This window comes from Annulohypoxylon maeteangense, assembly GCF_022496945.1.
Source record: "Annulohypoxylon maeteangense strain CBS 123835 unplaced genomic scaffold GGS22scaffold_17, whole genome shotgun sequence".
NCBI classification, from domain to species: Eukaryota; Fungi; Ascomycota; class Sordariomycetes; order Xylariales; family Hypoxylaceae; genus Annulohypoxylon; species Annulohypoxylon maeteangense.
In genome coordinates, this window is record NW_025953264.1 from 164754 (window position 1) to 187163 (window position 22410).

The following is a 22410-nucleotide window of genomic DNA, read 5'->3' on the forward strand; positions in this document are numbered from 1 at the left end:
TTCCTACTTCGTGCAGAATCGAATTCTAGAGGATTCTTGGGATTCTGTGTCACCAGATCGTCGTCGACGTCGAACCACAATAGTACAGAATAGCGCATTACCCCATCCCGAGTGACAATCCATCCCATTTACAGAGCTCCGGTCTTAATAGATTCTCGGTATAGCTAGGTCTATTCCCTATACTCTACCGAAAAATATCGGTTATCATCCAATACGGCTCAAGATCGGGGCAGCAACATGACCGTCGTCCTACACCGGTTTCGGGTTCTCAGAGCCTTAGCTTCCGGAATAGGTTGTCCTAATTCACCATCCTTACGAGGTACATGACATAACGTCACATTCTTCAGCAATTTAAAAAATGCCATCGGCATCCCTGTCTAGCGCGCCCTGCGAATTGCCCTCATATGCCGCGCTAAATCCGGACCGAGACTCGACTGGCGGATGGGAGACACGGCCCGATCGTCACCAATCCTTTCCGACCTCGCTAATGTCCATCCTCCTACCTACATACTTCCACTAGGTTCTACTACTATTACTAGTCCCTAGGCAACACCACGCCATTGTCAAACCGGGATATTTTACTCTATCCGGATGATTGGACATCGTTGAAATCTTCAGTCACCAGACATGACACGGCTGCGTGTTGGGTCCACACAGTGACGATGCTAGCGGATGCGGTGTAACGTGTAACGTGTAAGCCACAGGCGAGGATACAGTTCGCGCGCCTGTGAGCCTGCGGCGTTGAGAGCCTGCCGATGATGATGAGCACGTCGTTGACTATGAAGAAGACTCGGAAATCGCCGTCGGAATTCGGGGCGGGAGGTTGATGCCGATGGTTGCCGGTGCGCTTAAATGCGAACTGAAGAGGAGAGCACGGGAGGGGGTTGTAGGATACACTGCTTCTATGGTGGCTTTTTGTGATGTAAGAGGAATCTGGAGAGTGCTCGGTGTTATGATATCCACTCGCATCACATATTTGTAGCTAAGATTTTAAGGTTGATGAGGATAATAGTGTCTAAAAAGGGGCAGAGATGAGCGGGGAATAACTACTGTCATAGGCACAGATGAGAATTAAAGCTCCCTATTTGGTATTTGGCATTTGTATTTTTGAGTTAATTGTATAATTATCAGTTATACAAGTAGAGACCGAAAATTGAGTAGAGCCAACAGTACTGTAACCATGATTTGCCTAATTCTTAAGCTGTTGCAACACCTTTCCCATCCTCCAATTTCCCAAATACGTCATCGAGCACGGCAACGAATCTGTCAACGATCATCTCAATAACATCCGAAGTGACATTGTACGCCGGCATAATCATGATATGGTCACCTCTGCCTTGACCAGCGCAGCCCTGGCCATGGTATATCGCCAAGTTATGCGGGGCGCTTAAAGCCGTCTGCTGGACACGCAGCGAAAGCTGGAGCTTCGGATCGAATGGCTTTTTAGTTGCCTTGTCTTCGACGAGCTCGACGCCCCAGAACAAGCCACGACCTCGGATATCGCCGACGTGCGGGTGGTCCTGCAGCTTGGTCCGGAGCAACGTTTCCAGGTATCGGCCTTGGACTTTGACGTTTTCTAGGAGGTTGTCGCGTTTGATGATCTGCTGTACCTTCAGGGCCGTCGCGCATACCACGGGATGGTCCATATACGTGTGCCCATGCGTGAAGGCTACGTTCTTCGCTTCCATTACTTGTACGATCTTCTGGCTGGCGAGTATAGCAGAGGCAGGCTGGAACCCACCACCAAGGCCTTTTCCGACTGCTTGGATATCTGGTATAACACCTTCCTGCTCCCAGGCGTGGAGGGTTCCTGTCCTGCCCATACCACACATAACCTCGTCTAATATGAGTAGGGCTCCGTACTTATCGCATACAGCCTTCATAGCCTTGAAATAGCCAGGGACAGATGGCATGCAACCGGCGGCTGCTCCAACAACTGGCTCCGCAATGAAAGCTACTACTGAATCCGGTCCAGCTTGGATGAAAGCTTTCTCTAACTCCTCGACCTTCCGAGAAACAAATTCCTCGTCAGCCTCCCCCGGAAGCCTTTGGCGGTAAGGGTTACAAGCCGGTATGTGGTAGACATTGGGCGTTAGGAGTGGTTGAAAGGGGGCTCTTCTGTTGAAGTGACCTCCTACAGACAACACACCCAAGGTGATGCCGTGGTATGATTCATCCCTCGCGATATAATTAACACGCTGGGTTTCTCCTGTCCAAACGAAGTATTCACGGGCTAGTTTGATTGAACCCTCCATAGCCTCGGACCCTTGGGGTAAGATGAGCTCAAAGATTTCTATACAACAAAGGGCTAAGAATGCAACATACCGGAAGATGTGATCCACGCTTTGGTGAAGTGGCCACCAGAACTTTGCGAGAGCCATGTATTTAAATCCCGCCGACTCTGGCTGTCGAGGAATCCCCAGGGGACATAAGATACTGTGGAAGATTGAGCGAATATTGCGTCAGAGACTTCCTTGACGCCGTGTCCAAGACACTGTGAGGCTCAATATTAGCAAATTGCCTACTTCGATATACATCTTAAGAATGGATATATACATTGATTTTTAAGGGAATAATGTGTGATGCTCAAAGAAACAATTATTTCTTAGTAAAGAAGCAGGAAATCATTTTACTTACTGCCACAGCTGCCCCTCCACAACCGTCTAGTATCTTTCGTCCGTCCGCCAGGGATAGGTAGTTTCCCTCGCCTCCGACAACGAGAATTCGGCCGGAGTTTGCCTTGTCCTCTTCTAACGTGGATGATGCTACCAAAGTACTTGATGTGGAATCACGGTCGAGGTCGTGTTCAAGGGTCGGTTTCATGGCGTCGACTTCTGCGGTGGACCATGTTGAATTCAGTTCCTTTTCCAGGTAGGCATCTTGGTTTCCTTTAGACGATTCTACTGACATTGTGATTATGGTATTCTAATGTTGGTGTTGAGACTGGATGGTTAGCTTGAAGTTGGAAAAGTCGATTGCCTTTATTGTCTTCCTTTGTCTAGGAGACGACCCCGGCTTCGCTTGGGTCCTATATGTACATCTATGGGATCGGTTGGGGGCCGAACTCGTTCTCGGAAGCTAGGACAGCATCCAGATGGCACTAGACTGTGCCGCTACTAGCCCAAGAATATCCAATCATAATATGAGACCATCATGCAGTCGATGAAGTATAACCGGATCTGCCCAGTACACTAAGCGGGATAATGGAACGACGCATAGAAATCAGTGGGCGTAATTAAGGATACGGCAACCACCGGGGTCACTAAATCTCTATCATAGAGCATAGAGGGGATATATCAAAGAGCAAGTAATCGGCAGATCGTGTCCTTCGTGCCCACATGAAAGATAAGAATTCCTTAAATAATGAATATTCCATCGAATATAGAGTGTACCTATTGACCGAGATCTAAAGGCATGGATTAGTAAATTTTTGTAGATTGAGGGGAGTCGAGGATTTCCAGCAGATACGACCAGTCAAAATCGCAAGAACATCCAAGACTAGTGATAGAGTGTGAACTATTCATCGTTACAAACACTAACTAAAACGGTCGTGACGACTGAAACGTAAATCTCACCGCCATATAAGTATGTATACCCGTTCAGCCAATCATGATCTGATTAGTTGATGTTGAAAAATAACTTCTTAGTCTGCTTGGCTACCGCTCGTAAATAACCCGCTCTCCTGTGGACTAGTCTCAGAAGCATGGCTTCTCGGGGTGCTGTCCGAAGGGCTGGGTTTTCTTCAGCACTAGTAACGCACATGGACAGTGTGGTTGCAGGCATGCCGAAATCGCGGCATATGCAGGCTGAAGGGTTCGCCCTCTTTCATACCTATAGGAGGTCGGTCTTGGTGGTAAATTAGGAGGGCACGTGTAACGTCGTCGGCAGGGCGTACATGAATTCTCATGACAGAGCGTTTCTAAGAAACGTAACTTTTTGACCCTTTGAACCTTTAGTTAGGCAAATCACCATGTGATGATTCCCATCAATGACCTTTGCTTAAGGAGCGTTCTTTAGCTAGCTTGGGTAAGCTGGCCGATCAGTTTATGTGTATCCATATAACTATAATGAGCCAATACCCGGTTAGTATAAGACGCTAAAGATAGGTTAGCCTCCCGCTATCCGGGCCACCAAGTGGAAGTTCAAATACCGGGCCGAGATTTTTTAGTTATCAAAGTCGACTTGAGACTCCCGAATCGTGTAGTGCGGGCCGACAACAGAAGTGCGGCCGGAGGATTTCGAGTAAAGGTATTATTCGGCAATGCAGTTGTCGTGCCGCATGCAACTTCAGTTAGTGCTGATGCCGGGGACATGTCACCGACATGTTAATTCCCGATTATCAATTCCTGGTATGAACGATGTCGTATTGCGAGGAGAGTTTAAACTTCGGACGAACCTAGGTTCATAGACCGTGTGGATGCTACTAACAAACGACCCGGGTATAGTAGGTATGCCGTGGTCGTCTCCTAGGTCGCGTAGCTTGAGGATATGTGGCTGTGTAAAGCGTATCTAATGGCATCTGAGATCTGGCGTTGTGACATGTAACACACGTGTGTGTGGTGGTCGCGTAGAGGACACCAAGACTTCTTTACTCGCTCTTGATTGGATCTACCATTTTGTTCATCGCCAACCTCGGGAGTCTCCTGATAATATACCCTTCCTGAGAGGTGGCTTTTAACGCGCTGCGACGCTTGGCAACCTGACGCGACTAGCTCACCAATCAGGCATTATGAAAAGTACATGTCGGTACTGAGTAGGTTGGTAAGACCGTAGGTAAAGAACGAAAACTACTAGACGCTTGGTGTTAAAGGTGGTGTGAAGTGGTTTATTCGTAGATCGATGGACATATAAGAGGTCAATGGACAATGAATGACGGGGCTGGGTGATTTATTCATTCCCTCTACATGACGTATTTAAAGATCGAGTCTATTATGCTGCAACCCGTAAGTGCGGATCTCGTACAATTACGTCAGGAGGTAAGGTACCGGACATACCTACTAGGTAGTAAGTAGAGAAAGAACTCCCCAACGACAATACCCCGAATTGAGGAATTAAGATGGGTGTACTTTCCTCCCTGAATGAACCTTACTTAGGTAATTGGAGTATACGAATCCTTTGCTCTTTCGAGATCAATCGATGCTATTCAAGTGTGTATAATTATGGGTTACTATTTATGTTACCACGACATGTACTACCACCCTCTGGCGTTACAACAATCGATGTCAATTAATACATGGCTACCCTCCTTTTAAGAACAAGGCTGATACTATACTTTTAGGTCCTCTGCATACTCGCGTTACATCTTCCGTCTCGCGGCGCAAGATGACACCCACAAATGGGACCCCCCCGGTGATACTGTGATGCTTTCCGGTGGCTTGAGTCGTTCCGATTATGGCAAACGCCTCGTCGTATGGGCTGAGCTATACCGAAGTTGGCACTCTCTACACCATAGTAGGCTCCGAGAATACAGCTGTAGCCTAATATAAGATAGGTACGCACGCCTAGAATTAGAGTGAGACTAAGTCATCCTTAAGGATTGGATATCGATTCTAATAGTATTTTGGCATATTTTTTATATTCGACGTGAAGCCGTTTTTAAAAGCTGTGCCTTTCACAAGCGGGAGCCCGTCCCACGTTCCACTACTTATATGTCTTAGACATACCCAGACTGTTGCATTTATAGTGCAGTTCTGCGAGTAGAGGGCATGACTTATCGGGAGGAGACCCGTTTGCTTTACTGGTGCTTCCGCGGTAGTTCAAACCGATCGTCCAGATTGATAATTCCCTTCTGTTGGAATGATACCTTTGCCACATCTTTATAGCTTGAGGAGTCGGTGTCAATGGGCTAGGACTCATGGTGAACACTACCTGCCAAGATAATACCGGCAGCAGTTGCTATTGATTTCCATAGCTAGTGGGGGGTATCGAACATATCGAATCATTCTCCTCGGACCACCGAGACTCGGCTGCATCGGATGTCTCGGTCTTGCAGCGGCAGGAAATGCAGCACATACAAGCTCCCAATGGAGAGATAGCGGACGTGGTAGAACTCGACTATTTGAGAACTTATATAGGAAAGCGAGGGAACTTACTGAATTATTGCTGGTATCAAGTTGCGCGGAATGGCTCATTTTCCATCGACAAACTCCTCTTCTTTTTTCTTCTTCTTCTTTTCTTTTTTCTTTTTTCTTTTTTTTTTAAAAAAAAGAGAAGACTAATTGTCTCGCGTGGGAGATAAAGATCTTCCAAGCCCTGCGTGATACATGGGATATCCTTTACAACTACTTCAGAACCGGTGAGTGATATGACGACCTATTGGCACGCCACCCATGTGAGGTATCATCTATGAAGCAGTGGTCGTCGATGAGATCTAGGTACTTATTAATGGATGCTGATTAATGATTTATTTGTCACCATAAACAAGTAGCAAGCGGGAAAAGACGATCTTCGATCTTCTTTGGTCACACTGCATGAAACGGATGGATACAACGTGCGTAGAGACAGTTCTTGTCTATGTGTATACCAAGTTAACTCAAGATCGTACTTTAAGCAGGGAGTTGGGATTAGGTAACCATTTCAAGGTTCGAATTTGTCATGCGCAAGATCGAATCATTTGTCAGCAAAGCTCGAAACCCTATCGGAGATGGGTAGGCTTCGTGTTGAAAGCTCTGGCTAACCATATCCCCCCTGCCTCTCGTGCAAAGATAATACACGGGCGTATTTATGACAACGTACCTGGTCTTTCCTATGTGGATAAGGCTAGATAGAATGCTTTAATATAGAGTAGAGTAGGTATATCAACAAGAAACAAGCTGAATTGTTCATTATGGACTTGCGCCTTTCAAAGCCGATACTTATTGTATATTTTCCCATCGGCTGAGAGGTGGGAAATTTAATCTCGAACTGGTTGGTGGGAAAATTCGTGGCTCATTCTCGGCAGTCTCTTTAGATGACGGTGATGGTTGGAAGCATTACGTACGCAGGCTTCAGTTGGCTTATAGCATTAATCAGAGAGAACATCTCGCTAGTTGAACTGAGAAGTTAATGGATTACAGGCCCAAGCACTGAAAGTTATTAGTAAACTGATTAAAGATATATTCTAGGTATGTATGACGAATATAATAGATGTAAGCAATGGTGTTTTGCAGATATACAGGGATGTACCCATAATGGGGAAATGGAACAATGGGACAATAACGGTGTGCGATGGATGATTTTAGAAGTTTGCGCTAAGATGCACTCTGCTATTGTTTGCAGAAGTGCATCATGAAAATGGAATAGAAACAGTAGGCTGGGTTAAGTGGCAGGACAGTCTCCGCAATGATGCGCAGATACCGAATTCAACCTGAACCAATAAGAAGAGGTGGACGACTTGAATCTAGCGAATTTGGAAGTTTCTTGGAGGAAGTGGAATTGCGGGCCTCATGGCCTTGTGCTTTGAATGTGTTATGGACAAATGAACGATCATAAGCGACAGTGGTAAACATTTTACTATTAAAAGTTAAACGCTGGGTAAGGACCGATAATAGTAAATAATGCGCAGGCTATAAGCTAAATGCGATGAATAATAATAAAAATAGTTATGCATTGCCCCATTGGAGATATGTATGTACCTTTTTGGATTACATATTTCTGTGTGAAGATAAGATGAGGCTAAAAAAAAAGATTGTGTGTGAGGAGGGGAGGAGCGAGGAGCTTGGGGCAACTTTAAAATAATTCCGGAGCCTTAGAAGGCTTGATGGGTTTAAATGGTTTAAAAAGGTGACGCGCCTCGGGTGGGAAAGCAGGTGGACAGGGATACCGGTTTAAGTTGCGTAACAAGGCAGAAGGCGCGACCGATCGACAATTTTTAAACAAACCACATCACCAAGTCAAACCAAGTCAATATTTGAAAACCTATCGCCATCAAATCGAATCGCATCATATCGCATCCCACCGCACAACCACCAACGACACTGTATTTGATTGACACACTCGAGCGCATTTACAATAGTCATCTCGATAATACAAGACGACATACTTTTCTAATTATTCCATTGTGGATTTAATTGTCTTTAGTCTTTAATAACTCCCTCATCTAATTGGTTTTTCTTTTTTTTAACCTCCATCTACGGACAATCCTTGGAACCTTCCCGCCTCTTACAATCTGGCGCGCCTCATATCCTAGCTTCCTGCCCCCGCGTCAATACTACCATCACCATTATCGCGATCGCTTAGATTTACTTCAGTCTCAAGCTATCACTGATACTTAAAAAGTCTTAACATCCCGATTCAACTACGTTATTTCGCGACTTTCCTTGCCTCTGGACAGTGCGGGACATCGCCAACTTTATCTTCAACTAACGTTAAGGAGCTATCACCCCTCCCGCATCCCCGCTTGGTCCGAATACGCGACTATTATCCGATTATCTTTTAGTAATGGGCATCTAACATAACATGCCTGCCTCATCAAAGCGAAGTCAGAGAACGCGCCGCCCTCGCGACGTTAGTCCGAGCCCAGCCCCGCTAGAACAGTCCTCGCCGTCGCGTCCAGCCAAGCGCAGACGGAAGGTAGATACCCCCGCTTCCCCTAGTCGTCTGCATATCTTTGCTGAACATGTGCCGGACGTCAAGGTCGAGGAACCTCAATCGGAACCTATTGAAGATGAGGGCTCAAGCCTCACTGTCGACAATTCGAACCCCGAGGGTTCCAGCGATGATGACCGACTGATCACGCTGGTAACGCAACATCTACGAAGCATCCATACCCAAGCCAGCCGAGACCACGCCAATGCTATACATGAATCTAAGACCGAGGATATAGAGGCATACGCTAAAATCTCTGCTCAAGACTGGACCTATTATATTAGGTCCTTGTCTATTAACATTGGTAGAACATCGGAGCCGTCCCATACACGCCCTTCCGGGCAAGATGATGAGGATAAGGACTTTGTCCACATCGACCTCGGCCCCTCTAAAACATTTTCGCGCCAGACAGCCATTATATACTATGACTCGGATCCCGGCAAATGGTACCTCTTGCCAAAAGGACGGAATGGGCTTAAGGTTGACAATGCCACTCTCAAGAAAACGGATGACCCGCATGCTCTGTCTAGTGGTGAAGTCATCGAGATTGGCGGCATCGAGATGATGTTCGTCTTGCCAGGAAGCCTTGCCCCTCTTCGTATCCATCCCATGTACCTTGAACAGGCCGGGATTAAACAACAGCAATCGAGTCCTGCTCGTGAAGCTGGCAGGACAGCTTTACCAACAGCGCCTTCAGCGGACCACCCGTCGTCTCAGTCTACGGCAAGACCTTCTTCCTCTCGGAGCCAGCTCTATCAACAACCAATAGCACCCGCACCTCCTGATTATAGGCGACCAGGAACTCCCCCTTCGGCCAAGACCCGCCCCACCGCTGCACAGCAGAAAACGCCTGCGCAAGGGTCTTCCGGAACTGTGATAATGAGCCAGAGCGACGTGGACCTAAGCAAAGACGAAAATAAGCATATTAAACCTCATTTCAGTTATGCTCAGATGATAACCCAGGCTATCATGAGTACTGCTGAGGAGAAGTTGAACCTGGCCGGTATCTATCAGTACATTACGACTAACTATGCTTATTATCGACATCAACCGCCTTCTGGTTGGCAGGTGAGCTTTCTATACGAGTTTTTGACATCCGAGAATTGCTGCGCTAACTAAATTGTAGAACTCCATTAGACATAACCTATCATTAAACAAATCGTTTATGAAAGCACCGCGATCGACGGACGAGCCTGGAAAGGGGATGAAATGGGAAATTGTTCCTGAGCAGCGCGAAGATATGATCAGGGTCGCCTATAAAGGTGGAAGAGGTGGACATCGCGGTTCTTCCGCCCCCTCGTCCCCAAGTCAACCTAGCCAGCTCAGTTATATCACACATGGACCTCGAGACGTTTCAACCAGGGAGCCCACATCGGCACGAAAGCGTAAGGCTTCGCCAATCGCCTCGCCGCCCCCGAAGTCGGCTATGACTCTATCTCAGGTGACGGTAACACCAGACCGTAAGTATCTACCAACAGGTCCGGCGAGCTTCCAAGATGGTAGCCCGCTTCCGCGACGCAAGCCTCTGGGCTCTGCGGACACCCTCCCTCAGTCACCGCCGACTTTGTCGTCTTCATATCTCCCGGACGAAAGCGCCTCTTTTGTTACTCCGGCGCCTCATCGGGTTCATCCACGACTTGCACCCCCTAGTACCGCTCAGAGACCAAGTCAGCACATGCCGACGTCTTCTCCAGCCCCTTTTTGGAAGTACGCCGACATCACTAGTACGCCTCTGAAATCGTTGCAGTACGATTTGAGTCCCTCGAAACCTGCGGCCCTACCAAACAGCAGCAGCCCTCCTGCTGCCCGCGATAGATCGCCTATAGGTAGCCCGACTAGATCGACCAGACCTACTCGAGCAGAGACACAGGAGAAGGTTGCCGTGGCAGATGAGGAGGAAGAAGAAGGTGGTTTTGATCTTACTAAGTACGTTTGCACCCCTTTTTAAGTTCCATGATTAGCCCCGATAAATAAACTAACGGCATGTGCAGGGGTTTCCAGAGCATCGGTTCCTACCATACCCCTGCCAACTGGATGCTATCCCGAACCAATGGGAGTCGAACATAACTGCGATACCCCTTGGTAGTTAGACTTAAACAGTCCTTAACAAATCCTAGTTCTCTAAAAGGAAAAACCAAATTATATCCTGTATTATTGTTTTCTGCGCATTTTGGTTATTGCATTTTGTGGTGGGTATGGCGGATGCAACACTGATTTGTACGGCTATCACCATCAACAACGGAGTAAGGTTTTTTTTTCTTCCTGTTTTCTTATCACCCCGGATGTGCTTTCTTTCTAGGAACCTCTGATATCCAACATCTGGCTGTCTGGTTCGATCACGGACAGCAGTGAATTAAGGGGACGAGGAAGAGAGCATGTAACTTTCACGGCATACGGCACCCAAAAAAATTTCAACCCGGCGTTTCTCGGAAAAGGATGGGGAGGGGATGGAAAAGAATCTTCGCATCACTGCCGAGTGGAAGGGAAAAGGGATGGGGAGGGAGCAGGATAACAGAACACACATCTGGCGGGAGGGCAAGGCGGAGTGGAAGTGTCTCCCACTCGGAACACAGGTGGTGCTGCGTGCGGGTTTATGTTTGCTTCTTTCTTGTTCTTGTTCTTTCTTCTTCTTATACGTTATGCCATGATTCATGATCATTCTCGTGTCCCCTTTTTTTCTTCTTCAATGCTAGTCTTTGAAGAACCAGTCATTTCGGGAATGGTTCTTCGATAAGGTAATGAATGAATCTACGCGAATGAATATCGATTATCAACTCTAGATAATTCTTGTACTGCATACACGTGGTTTTTAGGAACTTCATAGTCAAGAGTGAAGATGTATGTCTATTAACACACGCAGACCGCAAACGCGTCCATGCCTTTTTCGTGTGTGCCTAGAGGGGGGAAGGGGATCGCTAAGATCCCCGAGTCTACCTGTTTTCTTTTTCGTAACTTGAGCTGAACCGCCTCCTGGTGCCATGTATCCCTCCCTACCTACTTAGTATATACAACAATCCCCAACCCCTTCCCTACTTCCGTCATGAGATCGAATACTTTTTTTTTCATCGCCGCCGTATCACACATAATACCTATGTATGTACCAGCCGACCGACGAAAAAAAGTCGCGGAGAGGGGAAAAGATTGAGGGAAAAAATAAACATATACACAATGCAAAAAAAGCCCCATCCAGAGAACTATGCAACCGAAACCCGGCCTTTTTAGGAGGAAGTGAGGGTGGGAAAGGGCAGATCTTGCCTCCGCTTTCTAGAGACGCCTCCAAAAACTCGGAAAATATGATGATGCTTGAGGTATCTCCACGCTTTTTTACCTTAAATTTTTTTAAATATTTTTTCAGCCTTTCCTTTTCCGTACCCCTTTAATTCCGCTTCCATCGGCTAAGACCGACCCCTTTATCCCAGCGATCCGTGACTTGACTTCATTCCCCGTTATCCGTACCCAATCATTTCTGGCGTCTATCAGTTCATCGTTAAGCAGCTGCGCCCACTCGGGTCTTGGGTCCTGTGCGCGCGGTGCGCTTCTTGGTGCTCTTTTTCTGAGCCGTATTGCCCTCAATGAACTTGATGAGGTCATCGATGCTTCTAGCATCGGGCTTGTCTGACCTGCCCGCGCTCAGAGCCGCGGGCTGAACCGTAACACCGGCACCGCCGCCGAGAGCGACGTTGCGCGGTGGGAAGTGTATCCCGGCTCGTAGACGTCTCGCCTGGGCGTCCTTGTCCCGCTTTGCGATCGCGACGGCGTTCTGCGTCAGTTGCTCCAACCAGGTCTCAGCCTCTTTGGTGTTGTTATTCTCCGGGCCGAGCTGGTGTAAAAAGATAGTGTAGCATTCTCGCATCTTACCGAGAGCGGCCTTGGACTCGTTGTCCAAAGCTAGCGCTTGGGCAAGCTGGAAGAGGAGGCTAGCAGCTGGGAGAGACTGCTTGCCCATCACGCGCTCGCAAACAGCGAGGGCTTGCTCAAACCAGATTCGAGATTCATGGTATGCTTGCATATGCTGGAGCATGACAGCTGCATTATTTAGAGTTGTGATCGAGTCCGGGTGGTCTGGTCCATAAATTATCTTCCATAAATCAAGGGCATGTTTGACATATGTCAGGGCGTTCTTGCTGTCACCAGATCCATGTACGTAAAGTCCAAGATTCAGGTAGTAGAGAAGTGTCTCCGCAGAGTCGACGCCTATCGTGCGCTCTGATACGATAACTGCTTTTCTCGCTAGATCGACTGCAGCCTCCTTCTCCTCAAGATGGTAATAGACTTGTGCCAAGCTAGAGTAAGCTCGCGCAACTTCTGGGTGAAGGATTCCGTAAATTTGCTCGTGGAGAGTCAGACTCTCCAATAACAACTCCTGACCAATTTTTCTGTTATTTTGCATGATGGAGTGGCGGCCACCTTCCAGAGCCTCTTCGGAAATAGCACTCTTCGGCGCAGAATCTTTGATGATAGGGACGACGTTTACAACATCATCTGGAGTGAAGGTAGTTGGAATAGTAACGGAAGAAATAGAAGACGGGGATCCGTCCCTTGACTTCTTCTTTTTCTTCTTGCCGTCACTGCTCGCATGACCATTGACACCATTTGTGGTTGCGGTGGTAGTATTTCCAGTGCTGGAATCGGAGGTGAATTGGAAGTTCTTTGCCTGCAATTGGAAGCCGAGCTTCAAAGACACTTCACGGAGAAGTTGCAGGTGTTTTATCTGGAATTGTAGGTCTGAATCCAGTGTGAACCTGAATCGACGAAATACCTGTGCGGCGATCTCCTTTCGGAGGCTTTCAGGTGTGGCGCTGGCAAATGAAAGGTCGGCTTCTGGGTACAATGCTTTCAGAGACTCGTCGATATCAGCAGTAGGGTTACTGTTGAACCCAGACCCAAGAAGGCAGTTGAGAAGATGGGCGATGCAGGAAGAGGTTAGGGAAATGGGTAAGTATCGTAAATATTTGCCTGCGACATGCTTGAATGCTCTCGATATTATCTCGTTCAAACATAAATCGCGGAGGCGTAAAAGCCTAGGACCCTCGCAAAGAGAGACTATCTTGCCAAGGTATCGAATGTTAATTCCGCGCTTGTGCATCATCTTAGAGAGAGATATGCCATCCATGGGAAATGGTAGATCCGAGACTTTAATATCGTTGACGAAATCGGGAATTGCCGATTCGCGTAGATACTTGCAGGCATTTCGGACGTCCTCCTCGTCAGCAGCCAGTTCCTCCTTCTCGGCATCAGTCTGGGGGACCTGGCCACTGAATGCATCTGGGTTGAGCGCGAAATGAAATTCTGAAGCGTCGATACGTTCCTCGTCTTCTGTTGCGGTTTCCTCGCTTGGCTCTGTAGGCTTCTCCTCTTCTTTTCCTTCTTCTTCTTCTTCTTCTTCCTCTTGTTCTTTTTCTTCTTCCTTTCCTTCCGTAGTCTTTTCCTCTATAGATAGAGGTTTTTCTTCTTCGCCAGTTTTCTCGGCTTCTGACTTAGATTTGGACTTTTGCTTCAACCTTTCGAGCTCCTTATTTACCCACTGGTGCCAATTGTGATTTCGGCAATATTCTACGAGCTCTGGTCGCAAGACGGTCATCCGATGGGGGTAATCCGATTCAGTCTTCTGTTCCTCGACAGCGCTATTCTCTTCCAACCACAATACGTCCAAGGGGGTAATGCGGTATAGGTCGAGGACATATTTTCTGCCATCTGTGCCCATCAAGCCCTTAGTCTCGACGCTGGCTTCTAGGTCGAAGCGTTTACCATCCTTGTCCCAAACCGGATGTTTTTTAACGTACAGGGCTTTGGAGAGTTTCTCAAAGGTTGCCGCAAAGCGTTCATCAGCCGCAACAATTTCCTTGCCTTCTACCGCACCATATTCGATAGAATTCTCACCAGGTTCCCGCTGCTTGAAAATACCCGGAACGACAGTTTGACCAACAATTCGCTTCCCAAGATAGTCAACCACTACGGTTGCAGGGCTGTAAAGGCCATCGATATCGAGTTGGTTAACTAAGCGCACTCCGTTGACGTCTTTTCCAGTGGCCACTCTTGCAGCATCATCACCACCCTCTGACGTGAAAGTACCCACGCCATCGGCTCCAAAGGAGAAAAACACGTTGTTGTAGACAAATATTTGTGCATCACGGTCTTCGGTGGGATTTAGCGGAGTGACCTCGCCGCGGGCAACTAGGATAGCTCCCCTGGCAGCAGCGTCAGAGTAGTCGGCGAAAAGCTTCGAAATGAATCGCTCCCTGAAGACGCGATCCTGAACCGTCTCCTTGGGCAATTCACGTGCCGATTGGAACTCTTCATTCCAGTCTCTCAACGTATCAGTGTTGTCAATGCCGGAGATAAGGTAGCCCTCCTGGGTTCTCGTGATATCAGGAGTATGGGCGCACAGCGACGAATTTTGAGACGGAACCAACCACGGCGCCGCAGGAATGGCATTTGTCATCTGAAATGTAGCCAAGGGGTCCTTACGGTTGTTGTACTGCAACAACTGTTCGAAGGATTCCGAGAATGAAGGTGAAATCTGAGTTAGCAGTGTTAATAACGAATGCGCAGAGTGTCCTTTAGGGGCTGCTCGTGGCAAAGGATCAAATTTGCTATTCGATGACTTGTTAACGTAAAACCCGCCAATGTGAGACGTGATCTGGTATTGCTCTCCTTCATTTGTGGTAATGAGTAGGTAGAGCAAGTGACCCTTCTGCCTAAGGTGGTAGGGCGGGGGATTCCATGGCGACAGAGCAATGGACTTTACGGTCTTAGGGGCAGGTTCTTCCTCTGCCGGTATAAGGGTTAAAGGCTTCGCAGGAGCATCGAAGTCATAAGCACTAGCCTGAACATTGTCGTTGTCCTTGGCGCTGGTGGTGACGGAATCGAAGAGAGAGACTCCGGGCAAAACCCCTTGTAGGGTATCAGTCCGATCCCCCGCAGCACCCACTAAGTCCCGAATTCGGATGACATGTATTCTAGCCTCTTTCTCGGTATATGGATCCTCTACCAATCGTATCTCAGCTTCTGGACCAAGTCCTTCTACGTCTGAAATTTGGACAAAGTCGTTGATTCGTTCCCCCGCGTGGTCGAGGTGGAAGCAGGAATATTGAAAAGCGGAAGGTAGTTCGATAATAGACTGACGCAACTCGTGGACTTGCTCTTGAGGCGAGACCTACATTCAGGTTAGCTACGAGAAAAGTTTACATTTCTAACGTAGCAAACAAGGGCAACTGCTAACCATCACATTGATCTTATTCGGTTCGTGGGGCAGATGAATAGTCAGAGGATACAGCGCTATATGCCATAGTTAGCATAGAGATAAACTTGCGGAGACCTATTTAATTTTCGGCCGCACAGTACGCACATTCATGGTCCTCTTCATCAGATGGTTGACCGTTTGAGTCAACCTTAGTCTCTTCGGTTTGGCCATTTTGGGTTTCGGCTTCTTGGGCTGAAGGTTGATCTACACGAGACCACAAGTTAGATTGCGCTTAAACTGGAAAACGGCTCTATAGGTCTTATATACCGGTGATATCTTGCTTCTCAGTCATTGTGATTCAAGGGGAAACAGGATTAGTAGGAAGGGCTCGTTCAACCTTAGGCCTTAGGGAGTGAGTGAGTGGGTGGGTGGTGTATAGAAAGTTTTTATACCCTCGTACTTGTACAAGAATAGCAAAGGAGATCCGACGCACAGCTTAGGAGGTCCGGCGTAGAAACTGCAAAAGTATTAATGGACAAGGTCTGAGAAGTATAATACACGAGGAATAAAAGGAATGGCAAATCAATTGAACTCCTTAATGGTGTATGAAGATGTATGAAGGTAGACTTTGACTATGTTGAAATTTAGAAAAGAGAATTTAATCGGCCGTTGATAAGATATTTGGAGCTAGTAGACAAGCAACTGTCAATTTTTTTTTTCTTCTACGGCTCAAAAAAACTCAAAAATTTCAAAAACCCCGGCTGTTCCCGGCAAGCCGGAGCTGCGGCGGTCGTTAGGTCCATTGGGGCTTCCCTGCCCGCCCTAATCATGACGCTCTTCCCAGGTTAGCACGTAACACTGCATGGAGGGGAGGTATTACCGTAACTATTCGGCCATTTCTATTGGATGAAATTAATTTTGGCATCCTCAAAGACTTAAAAAACCGCACTTATCTTTATCTAAGGTTACTCCTAACATTTTTACCTTATTACCTTACCATGAATATTTTTTATGTTATGGAAAAAGACGCGGTTTGTTCTTTTAGATCCGTTTGCTTAACTAAAGAGCCACATGGCAAATAATTTGTTTGCAAGATGCAAGACGGATCTTGCATGGTGTTGAGCTTTGAACTTCTAAATTCCTGTAAAAATGTTTATCGATAACCGATTTCGTATTTGTGCGAAAGATAATATGGGGTTCCCCGATTAGGAAATCAAGTAAACAATCACAGCGTGGAACTGAACACTGTTTTGTTCAACATCGGATTCATCTTGCACCACGGGCTTATTTTCTTGCTTTTACATCATACAAATAGATGAAGTAGACCTTTATGTAGCTATCACTCGTGCTTCAAGGCATGAGCTTTTGGACTACATCTCTACGGTTTACCATTACTAACAGTACTTATCCATTGCTTTTACCGCCTTTGTCATTAACCCATCGATCACATACGAATCACCCATGGAACTAGTAGCTTAATATCCTTACATACTAGCATATCTCAGTTTGTTATGCATCACTAGCTCAAAATACTCATATTTTCTTGGAGATATTGCTAGAGCTTATTCCATGTTACCCGAAGAATTTAAAACACCGTGTAGACCAAGGCGCCCACCGCCCAGACCAAATCGGTCAGGTGAAGCTCCACAGCCTTGGACTACCGCTCGTTGCAGCCGTTTGCTTCGGCCATTACTTTCACGAATATCTTCTCTAAGAAAGGATACTACAGCATCGCTATTAGACGCCAAGGACGATGAACATGAACAGGAGACATCATTGGGCGATGAGCAACGTGATGACCATGAGTGGCTAGGGCCGAGGAAGAGAGTTCGATTAACTTACTCTCAAAAACGGCCTTCCCGTCGTCAAGATGAGCTGTGCCCGCCTAGCAAAGGTGCTAAGGGGTCAGACACAGCAGGGTACCTTCATCGGAGTAGAGGGAAGGCTCTAAATCCTGGAGAGATAGTGCCAGCTACGCCTTTATTACGACGTGCAAGAGGTCATATCATCCCCTCCTCCCCTGCGGCTCCTAGTAATCTCGGAGGAGAGTCTAGACAACTCACTACTGGATGTAGGCGAGACCCCCGTTTGAAAAAGGGCATAATCAAGAACAAAGACCACGAGCAACGTCTGGCCAAACTACGAACTCAGTCAACGCCTGATCGATACAATGACTTAGAGGCAATATATCGGAGCTTGGAAGCACTTCTAACAGCAACACACCGCGACACGAACCAAAGGCGTGGTCCACGATCATTTCTCGACATGTGTCTCAGGAAAGTACCGCAGTATATCGAAGCGCTCGAGGCCCAGGAGAGGATGGACGCAGAGCAGAACGGCACTGTCTCTACGCTTGACAATCTTGACACCTCAGCAGAGGTATACAACTATCTAGAAGACATTGGACCGAACCCGGCCCTCGGATGGAAACATCTAAGGGTTGTAGTTCGGTCAGATGGGCTTCATGCGATCAAGCAAGCAATCTTAGATGGTATATTCGGCGACGAATTCTCGGAATTACTCATCGATCTATGCGTCCAAGCCGGCGCATCAGCAGAGGCCGAAGAACTCGTCACAGCACTAATCGATCGCCAATATCCACCGCCGACGACACCGGATAGCTCCTTTTCCGAGCTAGCATCACTTCGACCGCTTACGGTGTTATGGAACTTCGCAACAAAACAAGACCGCATACCATTTCTCTTGCGTCAATACTCATTACTATTGTCTTACGAATGCCTTCCGGAAGATTGGCTTTCGTCCCGAGAATTTGAACGCATATGGGCCTTAGCTGCCCGGCACCTGTCGAAAGTGGATGCAGCCGACGACGCCGTGGCTTTCATGAACCACTCCATCTCGCTACTATGCTGCCGAAAGCGGGTTCTCGCGCGTGGACCCGACGCGAGTACAGACATAGCCGTAGCGAATAAGCAGACGTTAATTAGTGCTTTGACGATGCTAACCGCGATGAGCTCTTTGGGCGAGATAGAGCTTCAATCCGCAAGGGTTTCAGAATCGGAGATTACGAAGATCAGCCTCATCGGCAACAGGCTTCGATGCATTTTGAGATCGTGCATGGCTGACCTGGAGCTACCGAGACCCGCGCGACACGATTTGGGAAATGATCTTCTATATTTAGCATTGTTTCTTTCATCGAGCACCGCCCGCAATGACGACAGCATTAGCTCCCGTTTGAGACATGGCGTCGAGCAGGCATGGCGGGCGAACGTTAACCCCGGAGCCGCGCGAGGCAGCCGCACGAAACATCGTCTCGACGATATCGCATCATTCCTATCGTCAGTAGCCCGTAGTTGTGGCAGAGGGATGTCTGTTACGTCTCACAAGTGCCTGGAGACGCTGTTCTCCCAACTCGATGGCCTCGGGCTCGATCGGGAGATCCTAAGCAGCATGAAGGCAGTCTCCGCGTTCGCGCTGGCGCAGCAGACCAACGACGTCAAGGACTTCATCTACGCGGAGAAGCTAGCCTCGAGCCAGCACGCGGCGGCTACGAAGACGGACGACAACGACGACAACGACGCGCGCCCGCGGAGGAGCCTTTTCTCCGGGTACCGATGGGAGGAAACTATAGGCGAATGGGTTACCGTGAGCCCTGAGAGACGACGACCCAGGATGAGGATAAGGCAGTTTCGATCTTCGTCTAGGATGGAAATGGGCCACGGCGAAGAGGGCGCCAGCCAGGCCGGGGGGTCCACATTTGGTGATGCAGATAACGTTGCAAGTCCAGAAATAGCCTCTGTACAGGGTAGTATTCACAGCAACCAGGGCCCTCTGGCAGTCGGAACCGAACGCGTCAACGTCAAGAAACGTGCGTATTCCTGCTCTAAAGCCGACAAACCGCGAGTAGCGGCCGGGGCTACAATAGCGTATCGCAGCAAGCAATTCACAAAGTCTGCGATCTTATCGCTAGACGACGACGATGAGCTCAATTCTGATAAGGAAAATCAGAATCATGCCATGGCCAAGAAGCCAAGGAGGAGCATAGATAAAAGGACGGTGCTAAGTCTGAAGCCACGATCTAGTTTCGCAAGCGCAGCAAGCATTGGCATGCCGGGCGACGATTGCAGCGACGACGAGCTCTGCATGTGAGGGCTCGCCGTCTATCTTGAAGGAAAACATCACTAGAGTATTTCTTCGAGTGCATACGTAATGCGGCGTCCGTTGTGTGATCTATCTTTGGATACAATGCGGCTCGGTAGACGTGAAATTTAGAATTTCGGCACCGAAGATTAGATTACTTGTATATAAATTAATTCTTCAACGGATCCATTGCGTAGGATCGGAGGCGTTCAGAACCGTTCCAGCGGGATCTCGCGTCCTGCACGGACGGACCGGTAGCTTTTAGAGTATTACCAACACATGTGCATACCCAGTTGCCCAGGTGTAAATCACACCTTATGTTCTGTTCGGTATTCGAAATTAATAATAAACCATTCGACATAAGACCATTATAGGAAGTTTGTTGGGGTCATAAGAGTCTTGGTGATGAAGAATCCATGTGCTCATCCTTAGATCCTTTAGAAGCTAGGTCCAGGAAGAAAAGACCATTATTAGTGAAACGTGAAACGAGCCAAAATGGGCAACTCGTATCAACTTGTACTATGTAAATTCTTACCACAAAAGGTCTCTACTATATCTGGATTCCGCCCGACGGGTTGCTAGGCCATCGGGATATAGATGAAACAGCCCGCCCTTGTATAGTTTCCGAATAGAGAGAAATTGGCACTTGGTAGACGGAAGTGCGCATACTATGGTAGCAGGACGGCGTGGGAAGCCGGGAATATCGTTCATGATCTTCAACTTCCTAGTCGTGGCCAGATTTGTCTGGGTTCGTCTGCTCGGACAATTACTAAAATACGTGCCCAGGTGGACAACCTTGAACCATTATGATACACATGGAAGGGCGCCTACCTACCTAGTAGCAGCTATATGGATAGTGACTGATGGCATCGTTGAAAGAGTCGCATGTAACAATTAAGAGACGACTAGAGCCCGTAGAAGCGCCTAATAAGTAGTAATTGCCTACACAATTGCGTCAGCAATATGAGGGTATCCTTGTGTCAGATCCCTAAGCCATCCACTGAATGTGAATGTGTGGCTTAAGATAGACCTTAAAGACCCTGAAGACCTAAAAACTCAACCCGTCTGCCCGCTTGCTCTTACATTCATCCCACATCCCACTAGATGAGAGAGATAAGATGGAATCGTTTGAATGGTCCTGGTATATCGACCGTATCGAGTTTAGTAGATATGATGCGATTATAGGTTAAAAATTAAAGTGATAGGGTTCGTCCTTAATAAGATACTGTATCGTGTTTCACTCTGGTTTGTGGATGACGCATGTCTTTCATTGACGGACATATTCGGGCATTACATAGTGCGGGAGTATTGTCGTATGCCCTCGTTTTGAATAGTGTCTGGTAGATTTTTCCGTTTTAATGCGAAATAAAAATGCGATTCGTCACAATATTCATCTTCATCAAGACTCTCTTAATACAGTAGGTGGAATAAATCATCCGCGTTGGATCATAAAAATAAAGTAGTGACCTAAGGATCAAGGCAGTTAATTAATCCACCATCATCGATAATCCTCAGTGTAGGGATATTCTGCCTCTCCAATTTTTTTCGCAGATGGCTTTTTGCGCCATCGTTTGAGAACTTACACACAAGTTGAGAAGTTGAAAAGGCATTGAAATTTCTGGAACACTTACTAATACTTTTCATTGGTTGCTTAATAGAAGCTTGCTGTCCCATCTTAGTACTGGAGCCGGGCTCTTACGAATTGTCATTGGTGGTAAACGTAGCTGGATCCCAAGACTACGGACCCCCTGTTCTCGCTTGTGCGCTGGCTTCGTTTCAAACCCAAGCTGTCGATCATGACACTCTCCACTGTTGCAAGGTTGAGATCGGACAAGGACGACAAATGATAAGCAGACAAACGGTCGATGGAGGGCCATCACATCTCGAGACTGAAGCACTGACGAAGCTTGTCGCTTCGCAGTTTCAACAGATGAAAAAGAAAAGTTAAGTCGAACCGAGATATTGGAAACGATGAGTAAAGTAGAACGATGACTGGCCGAATACGGGTCTGGGGTGAAGTAGACCACTGATGTGATTCACTGAAGCCCTTGATCGATCTGCTCAGATCCTCGGCCAATCTTGCTCCTTTCCATTTTCAGTGTACCTTGCATTGCTGCATTGGTGGCACTTTGTCGGCTCATCCCCACATTGACTTGGTACGCATAGTACCCACCTGGCAGGCAAGACTTGCTCGTTTCTAGACCTGACAGGCAGACAGGGAAGATTATTAGGAGGGACATTATGCGCACGATTATGGATATCGATCCCGTACCCCCATAATGAAATGAACGCGATGCGTATTACAGCGTAGTGTGGTCGCTGTGGTGAATCTAATGACGACTGCGATATGTACCTTTGTAAGTGACTGGGGAAGACGTCAAAAGTAAATGAGTGCCCAGGTGAATATCATTTAGAACTCCAACATGGCTTGGCGCGTAAGTGATGATGAACGGATCTTATTTGTCGGTGAAAGAATTCAGATTATCGTAAAATGTCTTAGGAGAATAAAAAGTCCAGACTCCTTAGCCAACCCCCTATTGATATGATGTATTTGAGTACTACAA

At 47.4% G+C, this 22410-nt stretch overlaps 4 protein-coding genes across 4 annotated transcripts; 2 read left to right on the top strand and 2 right to left on the bottom strand.

The window, feature by feature from the left end:
• Positions 1 to 1082: 1082 nt before the first annotated feature.
• GGS22DRAFT_51848 (PLP-dependent transferase) lies at positions 1083 to 3040 on the bottom strand. Its single transcript, XM_047967313.1, has 3 exons — positions 2638 to 3040; positions 2326 to 2494; positions 1083 to 2266 (listed from the first exon to the last, which is right to left on the bottom strand). The coding sequence occupies exons 1-3, from the start codon at positions 2908 to 2910 to the stop codon at positions 1197 to 1199; spliced, it is 1512 nt and encodes a 503-aa protein (XP_047815728.1). The 5' UTR covers positions 2911 to 3040; the 3' UTR covers positions 1083 to 1196.
• A 4754-nt stretch (positions 3041 to 7794) lies between these two features.
• GGS22DRAFT_171012 (uncharacterized protein) lies at positions 7795 to 11319 on the top strand. The gene is made up of 4 exons (XM_047962535.1): positions 7795 to 8550; positions 8614 to 9633; positions 9692 to 10491; positions 10557 to 11319. The coding sequence occupies exons 1-4, from the start codon at positions 8437 to 8439 to the stop codon at positions 10630 to 10632; spliced, it is 2010 nt and encodes a 669-aa protein (XP_047815729.1). The 5' UTR covers positions 7795 to 8436; the 3' UTR covers positions 10633 to 11319.
• Positions 11320 to 11998: 679 nt separating this feature from the next.
• Positions 11999 to 16215, bottom strand: GGS22DRAFT_51920 (clustered mitochondria-domain-containing protein). The gene is made up of 4 exons (XM_047967315.1): positions 16076 to 16215; positions 15914 to 16012; positions 15788 to 15843; positions 11999 to 15721 (listed from the first exon to the last, which is right to left on the bottom strand). Exons 1-4 carry the CDS (start codon positions 16098 to 16100, stop codon positions 12053 to 12055), a joined length of 3849 nt encoding a protein of 1282 aa, XP_047815730.1. The 5' UTR covers positions 16101 to 16215; the 3' UTR covers positions 11999 to 12052.
• Positions 16216 to 17239: 1024 nt separating this feature from the next.
• Positions 17240 to 20507, top strand: GGS22DRAFT_171015 (uncharacterized protein). Its single transcript, XM_047962536.1, has one exon. The coding sequence runs from the start codon at positions 17318 to 17320 to the stop codon at positions 19853 to 19855; it is 2538 nt and encodes an 845-aa protein (XP_047815731.1). The 5' UTR covers positions 17240 to 17317; the 3' UTR covers positions 19856 to 20507.
• The last annotated feature ends 1903 nt before the right edge of the window (positions 20508 to 22410 follow it).

Bases quoted from the DNA above. Each gene is read 5' to 3' on its own strand.
- GGS22DRAFT_171012 (XM_047962535.1), top strand. From the start codon at position 8,437: ATGCCTGCCTCATCAAAGCGAAGTCAGAGAACGCGCCGCCCTCGCGAC. The intron at 8,551-8,613 runs GTAGATACCCCC...CCGGACGTCAAG, and splicing joins CAGCCAAGCGCAGACGGAAG to GTCGAGGAACCTCAATCGGA. The intron at 9,634-9,691 runs GTGAGCTTTCTA...ACTAAATTGTAG, and splicing joins AACCGCCTTCTGGTTGGCAG to AACTCCATTAGACATAACCT.
- GGS22DRAFT_171015 (XM_047962536.1), top strand. From the start codon at position 17,318: ATGTTACCCGAAGAATTTAAAACACCGTGTAGACCAAGGCGCCCACCG.
- GGS22DRAFT_51920 (XM_047967315.1), bottom strand. From the start codon at position 16,100: ATGACTGAGAAGCAAGATATCACCG. The intron at 16,013-16,075 runs GTATATAAGACC...GGTCTCGTGTAG, and splicing joins TGAGAAGCAAGATATCACCG to ATCAACCTTCAGCCCAAGAA. The intron at 15,844-15,913 runs GTGCGTACTGTG...TATGGCATATAG, and splicing joins TGATGAAGAGGACCATGAAT to CGCTGTATCCTCTGACTATT.
- GGS22DRAFT_51848 (XM_047967313.1), bottom strand. From the start codon at position 2,910: ATGTCAGTAGAATCGTCTAAAGGAAACCAAGATGCCTACCTGGAAAAG. The intron at 2,495-2,637 runs GTAAGTAAAATG...TGAGCCTCACAG, and splicing joins GTGGAGGGGCAGCTGTGGCA to TGTCTTGGACACGGCGTCAA. The intron at 2,267-2,325 runs GTATGTTGCATT...TCTTACCCCAAG, and splicing joins AGCGTGGATCACATCTTCCG to GGTCCGAGGCTATGGAGGGT.